Consider the following 17,993-nt stretch of genomic DNA (forward strand, 5'->3'; position numbering starts at 1 on the left):
AAAGTGAGTGACACCCACAGCCACAACACTAGACTAGAGGGATTTGATGCGTGTGTTATGGGGACGGGGAGAAACCCTGGGTGACAGGGGTATTGGCATTGGGACCTCCCTTCTGTGGCAGTTGAGTTGGTTTTGGTGTTTTGTGTGCTTCCTTGACAGCCACAAATAAAAGGGTTTGATTGATTGAATACTTTATTTAGAAGTTTGCAGAAAGAAAAAACACATGAAAGTACAGTTCCTATCAACATCTATTTTAATTAATTATTTAACCCATAATTCATTACAATATTTTACTGTAGGCTACAGTATATACGATGTGATTTATTTTCATTTTTGTTATAATCATTAAAAGTAAATGTTACATCTATGTCTATCTGGGAAGGCAGTGTTTTATTTTCATATTGTCTTTTCAATGTTTTGATAGATTATTGGAGTTTCACTCCAATGTTTACAAACATTACAAACGTAAGCAAATGTATTTCAGACCCATTTCCCCCCCTTAAATTGTGGTGGCTTTATTTGACCTGTTATGGTATCGAGCGCTCAGCAGCAGATCTACAAGCCCACAACAGTTGCAGCGCATTCTGTTGTGGGTTAGTAGATCTGCTAGTTTCGGTGCGCGACACCGGCACTCACAACCAAAACACCATCCCGATTGGATATATGTTTATTTGTGCGAGATAGAGTGTGTTGCTGGGACAGAGAGAGGTCGATAATAAAGTACTACATTTTCTCCTGATGTGTCTCGCTGAAAAAAAGCCATTTCAGTATGAAAAACTTGGGGAAATGATGTGGCTTGTGACGATCGCTCGGGTCCAATATTTAGTTCAGTGATCATGGAGCTAAAGAATGGGTCGGAAGCTGTGTTCACGTTCACAATAGTTCACTTATATGAACTCTTGAGATGAACTGAACACTTTGATTTACAGATACTTGGGTGATACTCCAACCTGCTTCCGGGTCTCCTAAAAAGGCGCCCGCCCATGCGCCCGCCCCGACATGGGAAGTAAACCAGACATATGTATGGTGAGCAGTGTTGCCATTTTGAGAGAAATAAGCAGCCAGGTCCAGGAAAACAAGCCCCAAAGAAGCAACTTTGAGCCACATGAGCACTTTATTGGCTATTTGAAAATAGCCAATCTACAAGATCTGCTATTTTTAAAAACGCTGCAATAAATTGTGGAATATTTGGAACATTTTTTGAAACATTCTAAGTTCTAACAAGACAATATGCTCCCTGCCACAAAACATTTTTATGAAAATATTTGAGAACCACTGGTCTAAAATGTAAATAATAATGAAAACATTTGAAAGCAAGCCTAAATAAGCAAGTACTTTAGAAAAAAGTAAAAAAAAAACGCAACCCGCAACTACCAAATATTACAAGCAACTTTCAGAAAAACAAGCCCAAAGTCGCTTGATAAGACAACATGGCAACACTGATACTGAGTCTTGCTATTTTTGTCTTGGAAACTTGCGTCACCTGTGGGCGGGCCTTTCACCAGCTGATCACACTATCTGCCTTGTGATTGGTTCAAACGCCACATTAAAGAGACCAACCAACAACGTTCCACCAAGAGGAGATTATTTTCAAATACAGAGACGAGGTGGCGCTTCAGAGAGAGAGATTGTTGTCTGTGTGAACTGTGAAGCAGTTTGAGACTGTTTGGATAAGAGCTACGACAATGCAAAGACCAGGGTGAGACATTTAGTACTTTTCAATAAACTCACTCAGATGGAGTATCATCGTCACTAACGCGCACACACTTAATATGTTTATTTGCCGTGTATTATGTAAACAGTTGGAGCTAGCAATTGCTAATTGCTACTAACGTACGCTTTTGAACTAGGTTAGCTTAGCTTAGCTCGTTAGCTATCACGTCTAGTGAACTAGTAGCTGGTTATACGTACATACTACATAGTCGTTGTAAATTAGATCACGAAAATCAAGAACTTAGAGACTTGTTTTTCAAGACCCGAGTCCTAAGACTGAAGCGAAGGCAGCGACGTGTCTTCTATTACGGGTTAACGTTGGCTTTTACTGGCCAGTGGTGGAAAGTAACGAAGTACATTTACTCACGTACTGTACTTGATTACAATTTTGAGGTATTTGTACTTCACTCGAGTATTTCCAATTACCAGTACTATTACTTCTACTCCACTACATCTTGGATCCAAATATTGTACTTTTACTCCACTACATTTATTTGAAAACTTTTCTTACTAGTTACTTTGTAGATTTTGATTATTATTACAAAACATATATTACCCACTTGAGCCCTATATACATTTCGGCCATTTGAAAATAGCAGATCTACAAGCTCACAATGTGTCGCAATGCATTTTGAGCTTGCAGATCTGCTAGTTTCAAAATATTTTTATACATTCGTAAAGAATGAAAACTACATTCTGCATAATGAGTCCTTTCTACCTTTGGTACTTTAAGTACATTTTGATATCAATACTTTTTTTAACTTTTCCTCAATTACATTTTGAATTCCGGACTTTAACTTGTAACAGAGTATTTCTACATTGCAATATTAATAATACTTTTACTTAAGTAAAACAAGTGAGTACTTCTTTCACTACTACTGGCAGACACGTTACTTCAGGTAACGTTACGTTACACACCTAGATCCATGTTGCCTCATGTCTTTATTCTTTACAGAAAGGGGAAGACTCCACGGAGGCATGGCCAGAAGAAAACCTCCAACACAGAGAAAGACCCAGTTGGCGTAAGTTACAAGACCTCTTCTCTGCTAGCCCTGAAGATCAACTCAATATCATAGATCAGGGGTCTTTAACGTTTTCAGGCCAAGGACCCCCAAGCTGTGAGAGAGATGAAGCAGGGACCCCCTCTATATTCTTTAAAATTGTGTTTCAGATTATACTTTTTATTTGTTTTACTTGGTCTGCTCTTGTTTCCCTCTACACCGATACCTCTTTGGCTAATCTTTGAAAACTTTAGTTACTAGATACTTTGTAAAACATACTTAACCGTCTTAGCCCTATATACTTTGGCTATTTTCAAAGATTTTTTATACATTTTGTGAAAACGTGTGATATGGCAACTTCTGCATAATTAGTACTTTAACGTTTGGTAATTGAAGTACATTTTGATGCCAATACTTATTTTTACTTTTACTCCAGTAAATTTTGAATTCCGGACTTTTACTTGTATTGAGTATTTCTTATATTGCAGTATTGATACTTTTACTTAAGTAAAATATGTCAGTAGTCTTTTTCCAGATAAAATACATCTATGATAGTCTTGATCCAAGTCTCTCTGCTCTCGCCTTTTCTGTCTGGTCAAATGAAAAATAAGTGGCCTGGAATTGTATTCAAAATGGTTGTAATAACCGTGTTTCTCTGTGTAGGTATACTGCCGTATACGTCCGCTGGGAGAAGATGATGTGGAATGTTGCATTGAGATGATCGGCAGCACCACAATTCAACTACATCCTCCTGATGGTCTCAAAGCAAACCGTAATGGTGAATTTAAAGCGGTAAGACTGTCTAATAATGCCCACTCTTGAACAGTGTTGCCAGATTTTGTGAGAAATTAAGCAACCAGATCTATGGAAAAAAAGCCCAAAAGAAGCAAGCCCTTCGCTATTTAAACATATCGGCTATTTGAAAATAGTCGATCTACATTTTGCTATTTTTAAAAATAGCATATGTACAAGCTCACAACGTGTCGTGAGCTTGTAGATACGCTATTTTCAAAATAAATGTAGCAAGAAATTTAAAAAAAATTAGGAAACATTTTAACAACACAAATCTTATATGTGGTCCTGGGCATAACATATTTTCAGATGGTGAGCCGCAGACAAATACATATTAATTTGGGGGTCCTTGACTTGGAAATGTTTGACAAACACTGGTTTAAACAACTTTAGGAAACAAATAAGCAACTTTTTTCTCTTTGTAAGTTTTTATTTTGGTCATCAGTTCACTATGCAAACACTATACAAGCAACTTTACAGAGAAGTCACGTATAACAAGCAGACATGGCAACACTACTCTTGAAGGGCACGCTTGACATTGGCTACTACTTAAATACAAAGTTTCCAGGTACAAAGTTTCCTCTTGTTTGGTTGCACTCTGGATTTAGAACGACATAAATAAAGTAACTACAGAAATGATCCCATGTAGAAAATGAGGCCTATATTCTAGAGAACTGGTATCCAGGTGTTGGTGTATTTACTGAACCAGGACAGAATATTGCACTGACATCTTGCAACAGTATTAACAGAGTCTATAGATGGTTTTGAGGCTGTAAATAATACGGCTGTCCTGTATGTTACAACATGCAGGCAATGACCAAGTATTGTCCATGAGTACAAGTTAAAATGTATACTATTGTTTTAAATTAGCTATTGGTGGTTGATTGATCGAATACTTTTTTAACATGTTGAAAACAGTATGGCAAGTACAATTTAACAACCTATGCTAACACAAAAGCTGTGGGGCCTTGTTTCCATTGTGGTCCTATATGCCTCGTGTAAATCTGTCAGGATGTTGTTGTTTTCACATCTCCTAGCAGCAATAGAATGTTGAAACGTCTATACAGAATGTTTCACAGAATAGTGTGCTGTATTCATTGCATATTGCACTTAAACAGTTGGATTGTGGATGGGTGGAGGTACCAGGTTTGCAGCGCAGGATGCTGGATGCCAGCATAGCATAGTGTTGAGTTTAACCATGTTTTTATCTAGATAGCGCAACTTGTAAACATGAAATGTATTGCTTCAGATTTCATTCCAGACAACCAACACTTTCTGTAGTCTTTGAATTTGTCAGAAGCTAACATCTGGAGACTAAACTATAGTAATACGTCGTTGTATTCCATTTTTGATTGATAGATGTATGTACGCACCGGACCAAACAAATCCAAAAACATGCACAGGCTCAATTATATTCAATGTAACTAATCTCCAGAGAGTGGCAGTTCAGTTGAGTTAAAACATGTAATATAGGTAACATGATCTAGTCAGTGCATATCTGATTTCCATTATTATATATTTTGCAATGGCTTTCATACGCATGTTCTTCCCTTTGTGTTTGTCAGACACAGTACTCATTCAAAAAAGTGTTTGGCATCAAAACCACTCAAATGGAATTGTTTGAAGATGTTTCCATGCCGCTGGTTGAGGATCTCATTCGCTGTAAGAATGGTAAGTGAGCAAAAGGAGAACTGGAATGTGTTTATAAGCATTTGAAAATATTACTTCTGAATCTGATGTGTTTTAAGGATCACAATACTGAATTGGGATATTGCTTGTTGCACACACAGGTCTGCTGTTTACTTATGGCGTTACGGGCAGCGGGAAGACATTTACCATGACTGGGTACCCTGGGGAAGGTGGACTACTTCCCCGTGTCCTAGACATGCTGTTCAACAGCATTGGTCCCTTGCAGGCCAAGAGATTTGTAAGGATTCAATTGTATTTTATGTTATACTACTAGTAGTGTACTAGTAGTGAAGATGTTGACCTTGAACATTGCTTGTCCCTGTCAGGTGTTCAAGCCTGATGACAAAAACGGGATGGAGATCCAGAGTCAAGTTGATGCCCTCCTGGAGAGGCAAAAGAGAGAAAGTCAACCACTGCCGCCCAAAATGCCATCCTCAAGGTAGCTATGGTTGATTTTATTTACTGTTTTAAAGTATTTTTAGGCAGTTCTGCTTTAGACACGAAAGCATAGGGAGAGGGGTCGCTGTGGGCAGAGAGCAGGAAAGACATGCAACACGAATCAAACTGGAGACTGGGCCTTATTTATCAAGTTGGCCCAGACCGAAAAACAGCGTACACCGATATCACCGCAATTTTCCGCATAAATATCATTCTATTGTCACTTTGACTTGAGTGTACACTACAGTACGATCAATTCTCACGTCGGATCTTCAGGATGTGTCGTGTACCCACATTTTTAAATCTTAACACATGTATCCACTCTAATACATAAATGTAATAATATAACCATATCACGACAAAAGTAACTCTGAATGCAAACGGAAGAAGAGAGAGAAGTTCATAATAATAATGAGATAGGACACCTTTTATGAAGATCTTGAGTGAATACATCTATTCTAAATTCAGATATGTCTTTTTTTTTTTTAAAGATATGCTATCAGTAATATTAGTTTTTCCTTAAAAATAGAACATTTGCTTAATACCCTCTTAGATTTTGTGTTTGAACATAGTCACACATCACAGAGCTTTGCGAGACTTTTGTACAACATAGTCAATAACAGAATGCCCGACTAGGCGCCGTCCTAGTATTTTATAAGCCTCAGAAAAAGTTAATAAAATAACATGTGTAATAGATGTAGCTGTATGCGTGATATTTTTGCTTCTGTGTTTCAGACAAAAGGCTGACCCAGAGTTTGCAGACATGATCAGCCCAGAAGATGCGTGCAAATCCACAAGTGTGGATGAAGATAGCTGTTACAGTGTATTCGTATCTTACATTGAGATCTACAACAACTACATCTATGACCTCTTGGAAGAAACGCCATATGACCCCATCAGACCAAAGTAAGCACTGGGGTTTGGGTGTGTTTTCAAACACAAATTATGTCTCATAATTGTTCATCTTTGTTCGCAAAGATTCATGGTCATATACAGAGTCATATACAACTACGTTTCACATGAAAGCCTGGTACAAGGGGATATATGAATGTTCTGTTTTGCTGTACATTCCTGGGATTCCTGGGGGTTAGTTCAATTCGGACATTATTGTCCAGTGGCTGAATGTACAAATCCTTTTGTTTTCAAATGTTAAATATTTCCCCCAATTGCTCAATTTGTACTTTAAAACCTCCCCTTGAAGATTGGTTTAAAGTTCTTTTCAATAGCATTTGCGTTATTTACTAGGTGGCTTGGTGGAGGAACACCTGTACGGAACACTGAGTTCACGTATGTCACCAGTGAATACATACTATATTTCCTAGTTTGTAACTTGCCTGTAGCTGACATTTCAAATGGCTACTACTCCACTAATCGACTTCCACGCTTCCCCATTCCCTTTATCCGACATCCTGCATGTAGCTTAAATGAAGTAGTTCATTAGCCCTTTGCTTATACTCTTCATAGACGAGCTATTTTTTGGATTGGAGACATGCATAGGCTTCCTTGAATGGCTCAAGTTTATGTGCAGTGTCTGAGGAGGTTTTCAGTCTGCATGCGTGTCTATAGTATACCAATTGCCTTGACTGTTACTACATCTATTCCAGTTTGTAACTTAACTTTAAGATTAGCTAACTTTAACCCAAACCATAAAACCGGTATAGCATCTGTGTCATTTTAGATATTAGTGTTGGCTATTCAAAAATAGCAGAAACACAAGCTTGTACATCTGCTATTTTTGAAACATTTTGATTGAAATTTAGAATAATTTTGAATTACGAAAAAGTTTGAGAACTACTGATTTTAGAAGGCCTTTGTAGAATCGGCCTCAGGTTTTAATGGGTTAAACATTACCATGACATGTGAACACATTTTTGTACTACTGTGTGTATGTTCTAAAGCATATTGACCCATTTAGACCTGGAAAGCCTATATGTTATACCTTTCATTCCGGGAAAGCATCTGTGTCATTTTAGTTGTTACTACTATATATCGTCAATGTCGGGGCAGAAACCTTGTATCTCAGAGTTTCAAATGTGTATGTGTTTTTGTAAATTAAAGCCCTATTTCATCATACAAGAGTGTCGCACAAAAGTAGTCAAAATAGCAGATATACAACGCAACCTTACCACACAGCCTTGCGAGGCGTTGTGTGCGTCGGCTATTTTCACTATTTTAAATCGTTTTTAAAATGATACTAAAAAAGGAACGGTTTTGGACATACAAGGTTTCCACCCGACAACGATATATTATCAGAAAAACTGAGGTTAGGATTTAGAAGGTGTTTTTAGAATCGGCCTCAGGTCTAAATGTGTTAATAACTGTTTTCAGACCGCCCCAGTCAAAAATTCTGCGTGAAGATCAGAATCACAACATGTATGTGGCTGGCTGCACAGAGGTTGAGGTGAAATCCACAGAGGAAGCTTTTGAAGTCTTCTGGAAGGGTGAGTGTCTCATACTCAACTACTTGCCTAATGTTTCTTAAAGTTAACCTGCATTTGTTGGTCATACCCCTGTCAATACCATTCTATATAAAACAATTATGCTTATGGCATATTAATACTAATTACTATTTTCCAGGTCAAAAGAAAAGAAGAATAGCCAATACTCAGCTGAACCGCGAGTCCAGTCGCTCCCACAGTGTCTTCACAGTAAAACTGGCCCAGGCACCGCTTGATGCAGATGGGGACCACATTCTCCAGGTGAACACAGGCACACTTTGTCGCACAAACATAAATTGGGTTTTGATTGGGTTTGTGAGTATCTGGCACTTGTAAATCTAGCTTGTGGCTGTTGTATTGCAGGATAAGAACCAGATAAATGTGAGTCAGCTATGTCTGGTGGACCTGGCTGGCAGTGAGCGCACCAGCAGGACCAGAGCCGAGGGCAGTCGCCTCCGCGAAGCAGGTCAGTAAACTGTGTTCTTCTGCAAACTTGTGTTGACCATGTCATTGTAGACTATCAAGTAACTTGCTTGTCGCAATGTCCCAAATACAGGAAACATCAACCAATCTTTGATGACACTACGCACATGTATAGAGGTTCTGCGAGAGAACCAGATGTGTGGGACGAATAAGGTTGGTTTTCGTATATTTTATATTACGTTCTCTTGGTTATTTCTCAGTAACTGTGGTTATCACTGACTGAGCCTCTTCTTTTGAGCAGATGGTGCCATACAGAGACTCAAAAGTGACACATTTGTTCAAAAACTACTTTGACGGTGAAGGAAAGGTCCGGATGGTTGTGTGTGTCAATCCTAAAGCTGATGATTATGAAGAAACTATGGTAAGAATGGTTGATTTGTAGTGTAACATATTCCGAATATTTAGTTAGAATCAACATGAAGACGTTGTACTTGTATATTCTTAAGAATGATAATTTGTCATACTAGTCAGTCTGTTACAAACCTGGGCAGTTACACAGACTAATTTGTCATCATTGCCATGGTTTGCTTTGTGTTTGTAGCTAGTCATGCGTTTTGCAGAGATGACACAGGAAGTAGAAGTGGCCCGGCAATTAGACCGGGCAATCTGTCCCCTTGCTTCTGGACGTAGACACAGGAACCAGGCCTTCAGAGATGAGCTGTCACGCAATCTGGAGGAGCGTGGGGGACCCAGCAACCCTGGTAATGTGCTTTTGCAAACTAACATTAGCTGGGAACAGCGCGGGAATAGCGCGGCACTCAGTGCCGCGCGGGAATAGCGTGGCACTCAGTGCCGGGCTATGACCTTATAGATCTGCTATTTTTGAATAGCCAAACACATCTTAAAATGACCCAGATGCGTCCAGTTCCTGGATTGAATGGGTTAATTTTGGTGTGTGTATATATTTTCGCTTCAGCAGGATTCTAGGATTTGGAAAACATTTTTAGATTATGTATTTGGCTGCGGACCCCCAGCTCAAAATGTTTTGTTCCAGGGCTCCCCCCACCAGAAGCAAAGATTTGAGTTAAAAGTGTTCGCTTTGCAAATATATTCAAAGATTTGCACACATTTTCATGATTTTTCAAAAATAGCAGATCTACTCGTAGCGCGGCACTCGGTGCCAGACTATGAGCTTATAGATCTGCTATTTTTGAATGACCAAAAGCATCTTAAAATGACACTGATGCGTTCCTGGATTGAATGGGTTATTTCACTAATTCTGAACTGTTAACAGATGACCCAACATTACTGAGTCGACTCATTGAGAGCCTTCCTCCCCTGCCTCCTTGTGAGCTGGTGGACCCTGCAGATGATCAGACTTTGCCCCGCCTCATAGATGTTCTAGAGAAAAGGATTCGCATTCGCCAAATGATGACGGAGCAGTTCAACAACAAAGGTAAGGATCTGGTCTCAAACTTGAAATTGATGGGCAACGTAATCTTCAATGCATTTTGCATGACCAATGCCCTAAGCAGCTTGTTCTGGAAAAATCTAATGGTTAAACAATTGCCTTTGTGTTTACTTCATAGTAAACATGATGAGGTCCATGCAGCAAGACTTTGATGGCCTTACTGCAACTAAGGAGAACTTCATTCATGATCAGAGAAACAAGCTGGAAGAGAAAGACAAAATCATGTCAAATCAGAAGGCCGAGATGGAACGATTGGAGAAGAAATCCAAAATGCTGGAATACAAGGTTTCCTCCCGCATCCTCCTTTTTTCTATACTTTAATTATCGTTTGGCCTTTTCAAAGCATGATTCTAAAAAGAAAATGGAGCTTAATCTGTAGTTAAAACATTTTAAATGAATTATTTTGTATTTTTGTTTAAAACTTGGAAACTTTGTAATAAATTATCCTCGTCCTTCAGATTGACATCCTGCAGAAGACCACCAACATCTACGAAGAGGACAAGCGTTCGCTTCAGCAGGAGTTGGAGACGCGCGAGCAAAGGCTGCAGACAGAGTTTTCAGAGAGGAGGCGCATGGAGCAGCTTATGCAGGGCATGGTCGTTGACACCAAGATGAAATGGGAGAAGGAGTGTGTAAGTTGACGTCAATGGTGACATGGTGTATTTTGAACCACAAAATTTAATTTAATGGTTTGAATAAAATTTTTGATCATAATTAGAGTTTTGGGGATGGGTGGGTCAGAATATTCCCACTTAACTGAATAGAAACCTACAAACCTTTCAGTTGTGTCACCTTTTTTGGTGATAAACACAACCAATGTATTCTTGATGTAACGCTAAATCAGATTAAACTACAGAGACTACTGTTGCAAGGCATTGCCGGAGATGTAAAACCACAGAATGCATTTTGCATGTCCCTCACGTCTCAGGATAGGAGAGTGAACGCTAAGCAGATGGAGATGCAGAATAAACTGTGGGTCAAGGATGAGAAGTTGAAGCAGCTGAAGGCCATCGTGACAGAGGGCAGCGGCTGTCCCACTGATCAACTAGAAACACCCAAGCGACCCACCAGAGAGAGAGACCGCAACGCCGCACAGAAGAGGTCTGCCTCGCCATCAGCGCCGGTGAGTCATTTGTTGTCATTCACCCGTTTTGTTTTGAAATTAATGTTGAAGGGTGTCTGTTCGTTAAGTAAATGTTGTAGGATACAGTGATGTTGAACCGCTTTCAGTGTAGTGAGTGTGGGTCCCAGTAAAATTGAGTAGTTTTTTGGACAAATTGTTGTTTCATTTATGCTGAAAATTTATTTAAAAAATAAACAAATAGCTTAAAATCCCAAATTTGAAAACATGAATTTTGTATTAAAAAACCCCGATATATAATCGTCACATTGTCTGGTTGTAAACTGTCTGCCATCATTACCAAATAGATTGCCCGTTCAGCTTGACCTATGTTATCACTTTGAATCAATTAAAGTGACATTGTGTGATTTCCAAATGTGCATTCAGTGCAGCAATCTATTGAGTCGGGGTTTGTCTGTCTGCATTTTGGTCAGCAAGGGAGAGGCGTAACTTGAAGCTGTAACTTGCAATCTGCAAACCGATGGCTCTGAAATAAATCTTCAAATCTTGCAAGTCCAGTGCTGTGTAAGGTTAGAAAGGCCCAGAGCCTTGTGAAACCTTTTATTTTTGCCACTTTTTACATATCCCATTATGGAATATTCATTGACAGCCCTATTCCTGAATCATGTCGGACGATCACGTTTCAGCCTGATGTTGTCAAAGTTTGTTCCCCGTCGAAATGTTTCCCCTCGTGTCTGTGCGAAATGGATGTGCAAGGCTTCCATAGTTTCTTTGATTTCAGCACAGATTTGTTATAGATTTGTCATTACTGAGTCCTCTTGTATTCTATGTGTCGGAAGCAGGATGCATCCTGTTCAACATCACTGAAGATATCAAAGACTGTTTGATATTAGCCTCTTTATGTGTGATTTGCAATTTTGCATGAACTTCAGCGTCTATTCTGCTTCATTCCATTACATTTATTTACATTTTTACTCTTTGAGGAAAACCCATGTATCTTCAATACTTGGCTCCCTTCCTTCACTCACTTTTAGGACATCAGCCAAACTCCTTTCTGCCAAAACCCAGCCAACCTTAGAGCAGGTCAGGAGCCCTACCCCACCTCCTGCTCCACCACCAGCACCACCACCACCTCTTCAAGTAGTCTCTCAGTAGCATCTTGCATCTCTGACTGGGAGCAGAGGCTCCCTGTAGACCCCAGACAGGGTAGGCAGCCTGGAACCCCCCAGTATGGAAGCCAGACCCCTGGCGTCTGTTACGGCAGCAGCAGTGTGGGCCGCAGGAGAGGCCAGCGCTGGGCTACAGACGCTGAGACCCCTGGCAGGCCCTATGCCAATGGGCCAAACCTAGAGTCAGGCCCGAGGGTTAGTGAGTTTTACTATTCCTGTAGAATGTCCACTTTAAGGCGTATTCTTGTAGTCTGCCTTATGTAAAATGCATCCATAGTACAGCAAGTAGATGCCTGTTCTTGTTTTGATTTTGTTAGTGACATGTTGCATTCTATCCATAGCTGCTTTTATTTCTGTTAGGGCAGATTGTGCTGCCATGCTTGTAGAACCTCTAGACCTGCATCTATAGCTGCTGAACATGTGTCTGTATAGTACATAACTTCATGATTCTAACTTGAAAACTGGGTGCTTGATCTTTAAAGTAGTTAATAATAAAGAAGGCAAGCACTGCACTCCAAATTGACTTTTTAGTGCCACGTTTTGGGGGAAAACGCCCTTTCTCAACGTGTGCGTTGGCAATTTCACAAACAATAGACCCCGGTGGGCAGGGGCGTACTGGGACCAAAATCCAGCTCTGGGATTTTCCGAAATTTTTCAATTAAAAAAAACAAACATGCTGCAGTTGTTTTGGGTGGCCCACCGGACGTCTGGCGGCCCGTAAATGGCGCGGCCGTTCTGGAATTTTCCCGAATTTCCCAGTGGCCAGCACATCCCTGCCGGTGGGTCAAGATGTCCACAACTAGAACATTTTTCTATTCCAGCAAAGAAAGCTATGAACACATAATGCATATTGTAGGTTAGTACAACATCAAACAATTTCTTGAAGTGAGTCATGTTCCCCATTTCTCAAAATGCTATTTGATGTATCTGGGAAAATATCTTTTAAACGTGCATTCAAAGGGATCCTTGCATGGCTATTGAAATGTAACTGTTTATGCCAGTGGCTTTACTATTGGTATAAACATAATTACAGATGGTTTCTATTAAATTATTAAAGCTGCACCCACTTTCACCTTTCAGAATCACACTTTCTTCTAATCCAAGAATGATATGAAAATGAATGTGTTGCTGGAGGATTAAGCTATTCTCTCTTTGAACAGTTTTCTTGATTTGACTAAACAACTAAAAGTACTCTAATTTGGAACCCAAAAGTGTTCACTAATTATTCAGTTTATGCTGTAGATCTTCCAGTAATGCTGATATTTTCAATTCACCAGCATTAACCCTTGCTAACACCAGCAGTAGCTACTAACTCCACTAAACCCTTTTGTGGCCCTCATGCCTATCATGTGAAATTAATTTCCTGGTTTTTCTTTCTCACTTGGGATTTGGTATCACCAGACGGCCCCACCAGTCCGTCCGCGGCACAGACGTTCACACTCGGCGGGTGGGGAGAAATGGGTAGACCACAAGCCACCTTCTAATTTGGACCTAGACACTGTCTTGCAGCCAATCATACCCAATGCAATCAAGGTGTCAGCCGCCAGCGAGAAAGCTCTGTCTAAATGCCACAAATATGTGCTCACACACCAGGAGCTTGCCTCCGATGGGGAGATTGAGACCAGGTTGATAAAGGTAAAATGGCATGACTCTTCATATTGAGACTTCTGGGGACTCATTCTTTGTTTCGATGATTTTTATTTTGGTATATTTCATTTTAATCCTTTAAATTATTTCTGTCTTTTGTTGAGAATTGCCATCGTAGCAAAATGTAGTGACGTCACATTGGACTGTAATGTACTTTTACTCAAGTGTGAATATGGTCAATATTACGGTATTTTTACGTTTTTCTTTTCTTCCTCTGTCTCTTATCTGAGTTTGTTTTTTCTTCCTCAGGGAGATGTGTTCAAAACGAGAGGAGGGGGTCAGTCTGTGCAGTTTACTGACATTGAAACGTTGAGACAGGAGAGTGCAACTGCTCCATGGTACGATATTAAATAGACATTTCTATGTAAGAAGAGTGTTGTGTGTATTTACGTAAGTATATTTGTAGTTGAAAGCTACTGTAGCTACTTGTACTCATCATCCCTTAACTTGAAATACAGGTGCATTTAACACCACTGTTGAGTTTACATGATTAAACATTATGCAGCACACAGCTGCTTAAGGTTTGCATTTCCCAGTGGGTTGATAAATCTAGACTCTAATTTATTTATAAATGCACCCGTGGATCTCCTAGTGAATGTAGGTAAGGTGCAAGGTAAATATGGTTAAGTTTAGCAATGTTTTTGGTGTGGTCAGAGTAAGGATTTGGGGAGCAGGGGCTGGATTTACTGTGGGAAATATATCTATACAATTATGCAGGATAACTACAGTATAATAGACAATCAGGAAGTTATTGATTTTACCACCCTGGAAAGTGTACATAATTTACCAGTGCATTTATAGATTTCCCATTTTTTTATTTACTGACTAACATACTCATATACTGTAAGAGATGCTCAAAACCCATTAAATGTTTTTTCCCCTCCTTTTTCTTTCCTTTTAAACAGTCGCAAGAGGAGATCAGGGTCTGGAGATTGTCCTTCAGGGCATAACAATGAAAATGTGGTGAGCTGTCCACTTTACTTAAAAGAAATCTGTGTTTCCATCTGCTTTTAAAAATATTCTCCATTGTTTTAATTGTTTTAATGAGCGTGTCTTTGTGTAACATGTTTTTCGTCTCCCCCCAAATAGATTCCACCTGCCAGTGTAAATTCAGCTCATGGCTATCAAAAGTAAGTGCCTCCAAATACATGTACTAATATGTACAGTAGGTGGGGAAACAAAATATAACTTAATATACCTGTAGTTATGCACAATGCAATATCTTTACTGTTCTGTTCCATTCTTCCAGACGCAGAAAACCTTAAATCAATGCAGTGAACGGACACAAGAAGCCTTCCTTGTCTGCATTGTCCCCTTATTTAACCCCTGGTTAAGTAATGGACATGATTAAATGCTGGATATTTTATGTATTGGATCAGCGAAGTATAATATGCCTCACTTTTTACTCCTGAGTGCCCGGATCGTCTGTTGTTTCTTTTTCACAACGTTTTTAATAATTCAAATTATTTGACTTTTTTAATCGTATTTTTCTGGGTAGATCATTAGCACCTGAATTGCATCGGGATAGGTTATTTTTTCTAGTTTTATTAGATTAGACTATATAATATATGAGCATACCTGTCCTATTTGTAATAAAGTTGAGATAAACGAACTGACCTGCTTGTTTGCCTTTGTTACTTACTAATGCACTTGCTTTTTAATTGAGTTTGAGCTGACTTTGAAAACTGACTTTTTGTCAAGCAAATTGGTAGCACTTTCACGTCTGTGCCAAGTACAGTATATGGTGTGTATTCTAGCACTCTTTGTGTATTAATTCACATGATCAGTTCAAAATATTGCACAGGTGAAACTGCTACTAATCTTATCCCACAAAGATAAATTAATCAGTGAGCCTTTCCAGAAACAGGAGTGTTTTTGTGGAGCAAAAGAGTTGGGGGGGGGGGGGGGGTGTGTGTGTGTGTGTGTGTGTGTGTGTGTGTGTGTGTGTATGTGTATATATATTATAATCTACACACGCATACACTTGCTTGTTTTTTAAATTGTAGTTGATATTGAAACTGTATTTAGTACGTCTTGGGAATGGATAGACTGAAACTGATATGTAGTTTTCAATTCATATTTAGGATGCAGTTGTGCCACTTGCACATCAGGGTACATGTGAACAGATTATAATGCGCACATTAAGCACATTCTTTGATAGAGCACTTCAGGAAAGTATTGTAGTGTACTTTGTGAACAGCATCAATAAGAATGTCAATATGAAACACCAATTATTTCTGACTGAAGGAACACTGTAGTTGAGTTTAATAATGTACTGACTTGCATTGTGCAGATCAATGCCACAAAACCTTATTTTACTTGACTCACCAAATGGTGTGTTGTAGTTCTGTCCAAATGCCACTGAACATAACCACACCCACCATATTTCATACCTGAAAGTGATCAGATATTGTTGGGAACTTGTATGATAGTCAGTGACCCATTAAAATGTGATGTGACCCTGCGACTGACTGAGGTTCTCTTGCTGCTTCACTGGACTCATTTGGCAGTGGATGCTTGAGCAGCCATGATGGTGAGAGCATAGCTTTTCGGATTTACCATTGTTCTTGGATGATGAGCTTTTATTGATGTCTAACAAACTCTGAAAGTACAGTGTGATTGCTTTGTAGTAAATGAAAGCTCGGGAATGGCTGTGAATAAGGAATGGAGTGAATTTAGTACATTGACTTCAGAATATAAATAGCAAACCAGAAGGGTATGGATTAGATTTATAGGCTCATTATTTCTTCCCATTAGCAGGGATCTCAAGTAGAGCAGTATTAATAGGGCTATCAGATTATGTGGATTTTCGGTCCATTTATCTTTTTGACCAAAGGCTTTGAAGTAGTTTTGAAGACGAACACAACTACAAGGAGAGGCTGGATGTTAAAAAACAACACCAGGCAGTGTTGTCTAGCCAGGGCTGTGTAATTTGTGGGTTGCAGTCATCAGGACCAGAGGAAGCTATGAGAAGAAACAGTATTTATACAACATATAAATGCTGCACTAAAAACTTCTCACATGTGGTGCTTTGTTTCCTTTTTTTTAACCTTAGTTTTTTAACTATTATTCCCCATTAGCTCCTATCTTAGTACTTGGATACCTTTTATTGATCCAACGGGGGAATTTCAGTCGCCCAGAGGGAGCACAGCAGATAGTTACAAAGTTACAGGTACAGAGTAAGGAAAGTACTATCGTGCACAATCGTACAGCAATACAAAGGCAAGAAGTAACAATAATAAGGACCATCAATACAGAACAACAGTATACAAAAGTATACACCTTTACAACTATCCTGCCCCCCCCCCCCCAAAAAAAAAGTGTAGCCTTGCAATCAGTGCAATGCAAAATAAAAGTGACAGTGTCTACAGTCTAATAAGTACAATATCCAAACCCTAAAGTGTCATTAGAGATCAAAGTCCATGGTACATATTTTATTCCAAGTGACAGTTGACCTGGCAGAGTGACCATCATGTGTCTCATCGTAAATCCTCATAGCTACTGGCACAAAGGACATGCCAACTCTCATACAGTTCCACCCTAGGTTGGTGGAGGGGGTGGGAAGGGTGGCCATGATGGTGTCCAGCTTCCTCGCCCTACACACCTTAGACAGCTCCTCTACCACCTCCAGTGAGGTCCCCATGACGGAGCCCGCCTTCCTGTTAGGTTATAGTGTCACGCAGTCACCCCCCCCAGCACGTAATTCCAGTGATGTGACAAAGTGTATTCTGATTCTGATAAAGACATAACCCCACACATAAAGTATTTTAACGGAAGTTCCATGAGTCTTCTAGAATCTAGTCCATACTTGCTGATAAGGAATACAATAGATTAGTTGTCTGCAACGCCACTGAGAGTGTTATTTGCTGCACTTGTGCTTTCCTTGAACATCACACTTCAAATGTTGACCACAAGATGTCAGTATATGTATGAGGCAATTGATGACCCATAGCAACATTATGAAATACCAGCCAGAAATAGCATATTGTATTGGGTAGGGGATGACATGGATATTCACCCGCTGGCCTGGCTGTGTTTTCTCACAGCCCAGGGCCATTCATTTTGGATTTTTTGTTCAAAACAAAATAAAACAAACACCTATATATTTGAAGCATATGGCTTCTTTTTTGT

The 17,993-nt window shown here is 39.5% G+C and overlaps 1 protein-coding gene across 3 annotated transcripts; it reads left to right on the forward strand.

The window, feature by feature from the left end:
• Positions 1-1,588: 1,588 nt before the first annotated feature.
• Positions 1,589-15,437, forward strand: LOC311042448 (kinesin-like protein KIF23). 3 transcript variants are annotated; one of them, XM_084053187.1, is made up of 23 exons: positions 1,589-1,699; positions 2,669-2,735; positions 3,378-3,506; positions 5,072-5,177; positions 5,297-5,433; positions 5,522-5,634; positions 6,369-6,539; positions 7,962-8,074; positions 8,211-8,332; positions 8,435-8,537; positions 8,628-8,707; positions 8,796-8,915; positions 9,096-9,255; positions 9,789-9,950; positions 10,084-10,250; positions 10,424-10,597; positions 10,894-11,088; positions 12,081-12,410; positions 13,617-13,850; positions 14,112-14,200; positions 14,768-14,825; positions 14,952-14,992; positions 15,112-15,437. In XM_084053187.1, the coding sequence occupies exons 1-23, from the start codon at positions 1,686-1,688 to the stop codon at positions 15,125-15,127; spliced, it is 2,901 nt and encodes a 966-aa protein (XP_083909313.1). In that variant the 5' UTR covers positions 1,589-1,685; the 3' UTR covers positions 15,128-15,437. The 3 variants fall into 3 exon arrangements, with proteins under 3 accessions (XP_083909313.1, XP_083909314.1, XP_083909315.1); XM_084053188.1 differs by lacking the exon at positions 12,081-12,410; XM_084053189.1 differs by lacking the exons at positions 12,081-12,410; positions 13,617-13,850.
• Positions 15,438-17,993: the final 2,556 nt, after the last annotated feature.

This window comes from Gymnoscopelus microlampas (assembly GCF_963454915.1).
Source record: "Gymnoscopelus microlampas genome assembly, chromosome: 1".
NCBI classification, from domain to species: Eukaryota; Metazoa; Chordata; class Actinopteri; order Myctophiformes; family Myctophidae; genus Gymnoscopelus; species Gymnoscopelus microlampas.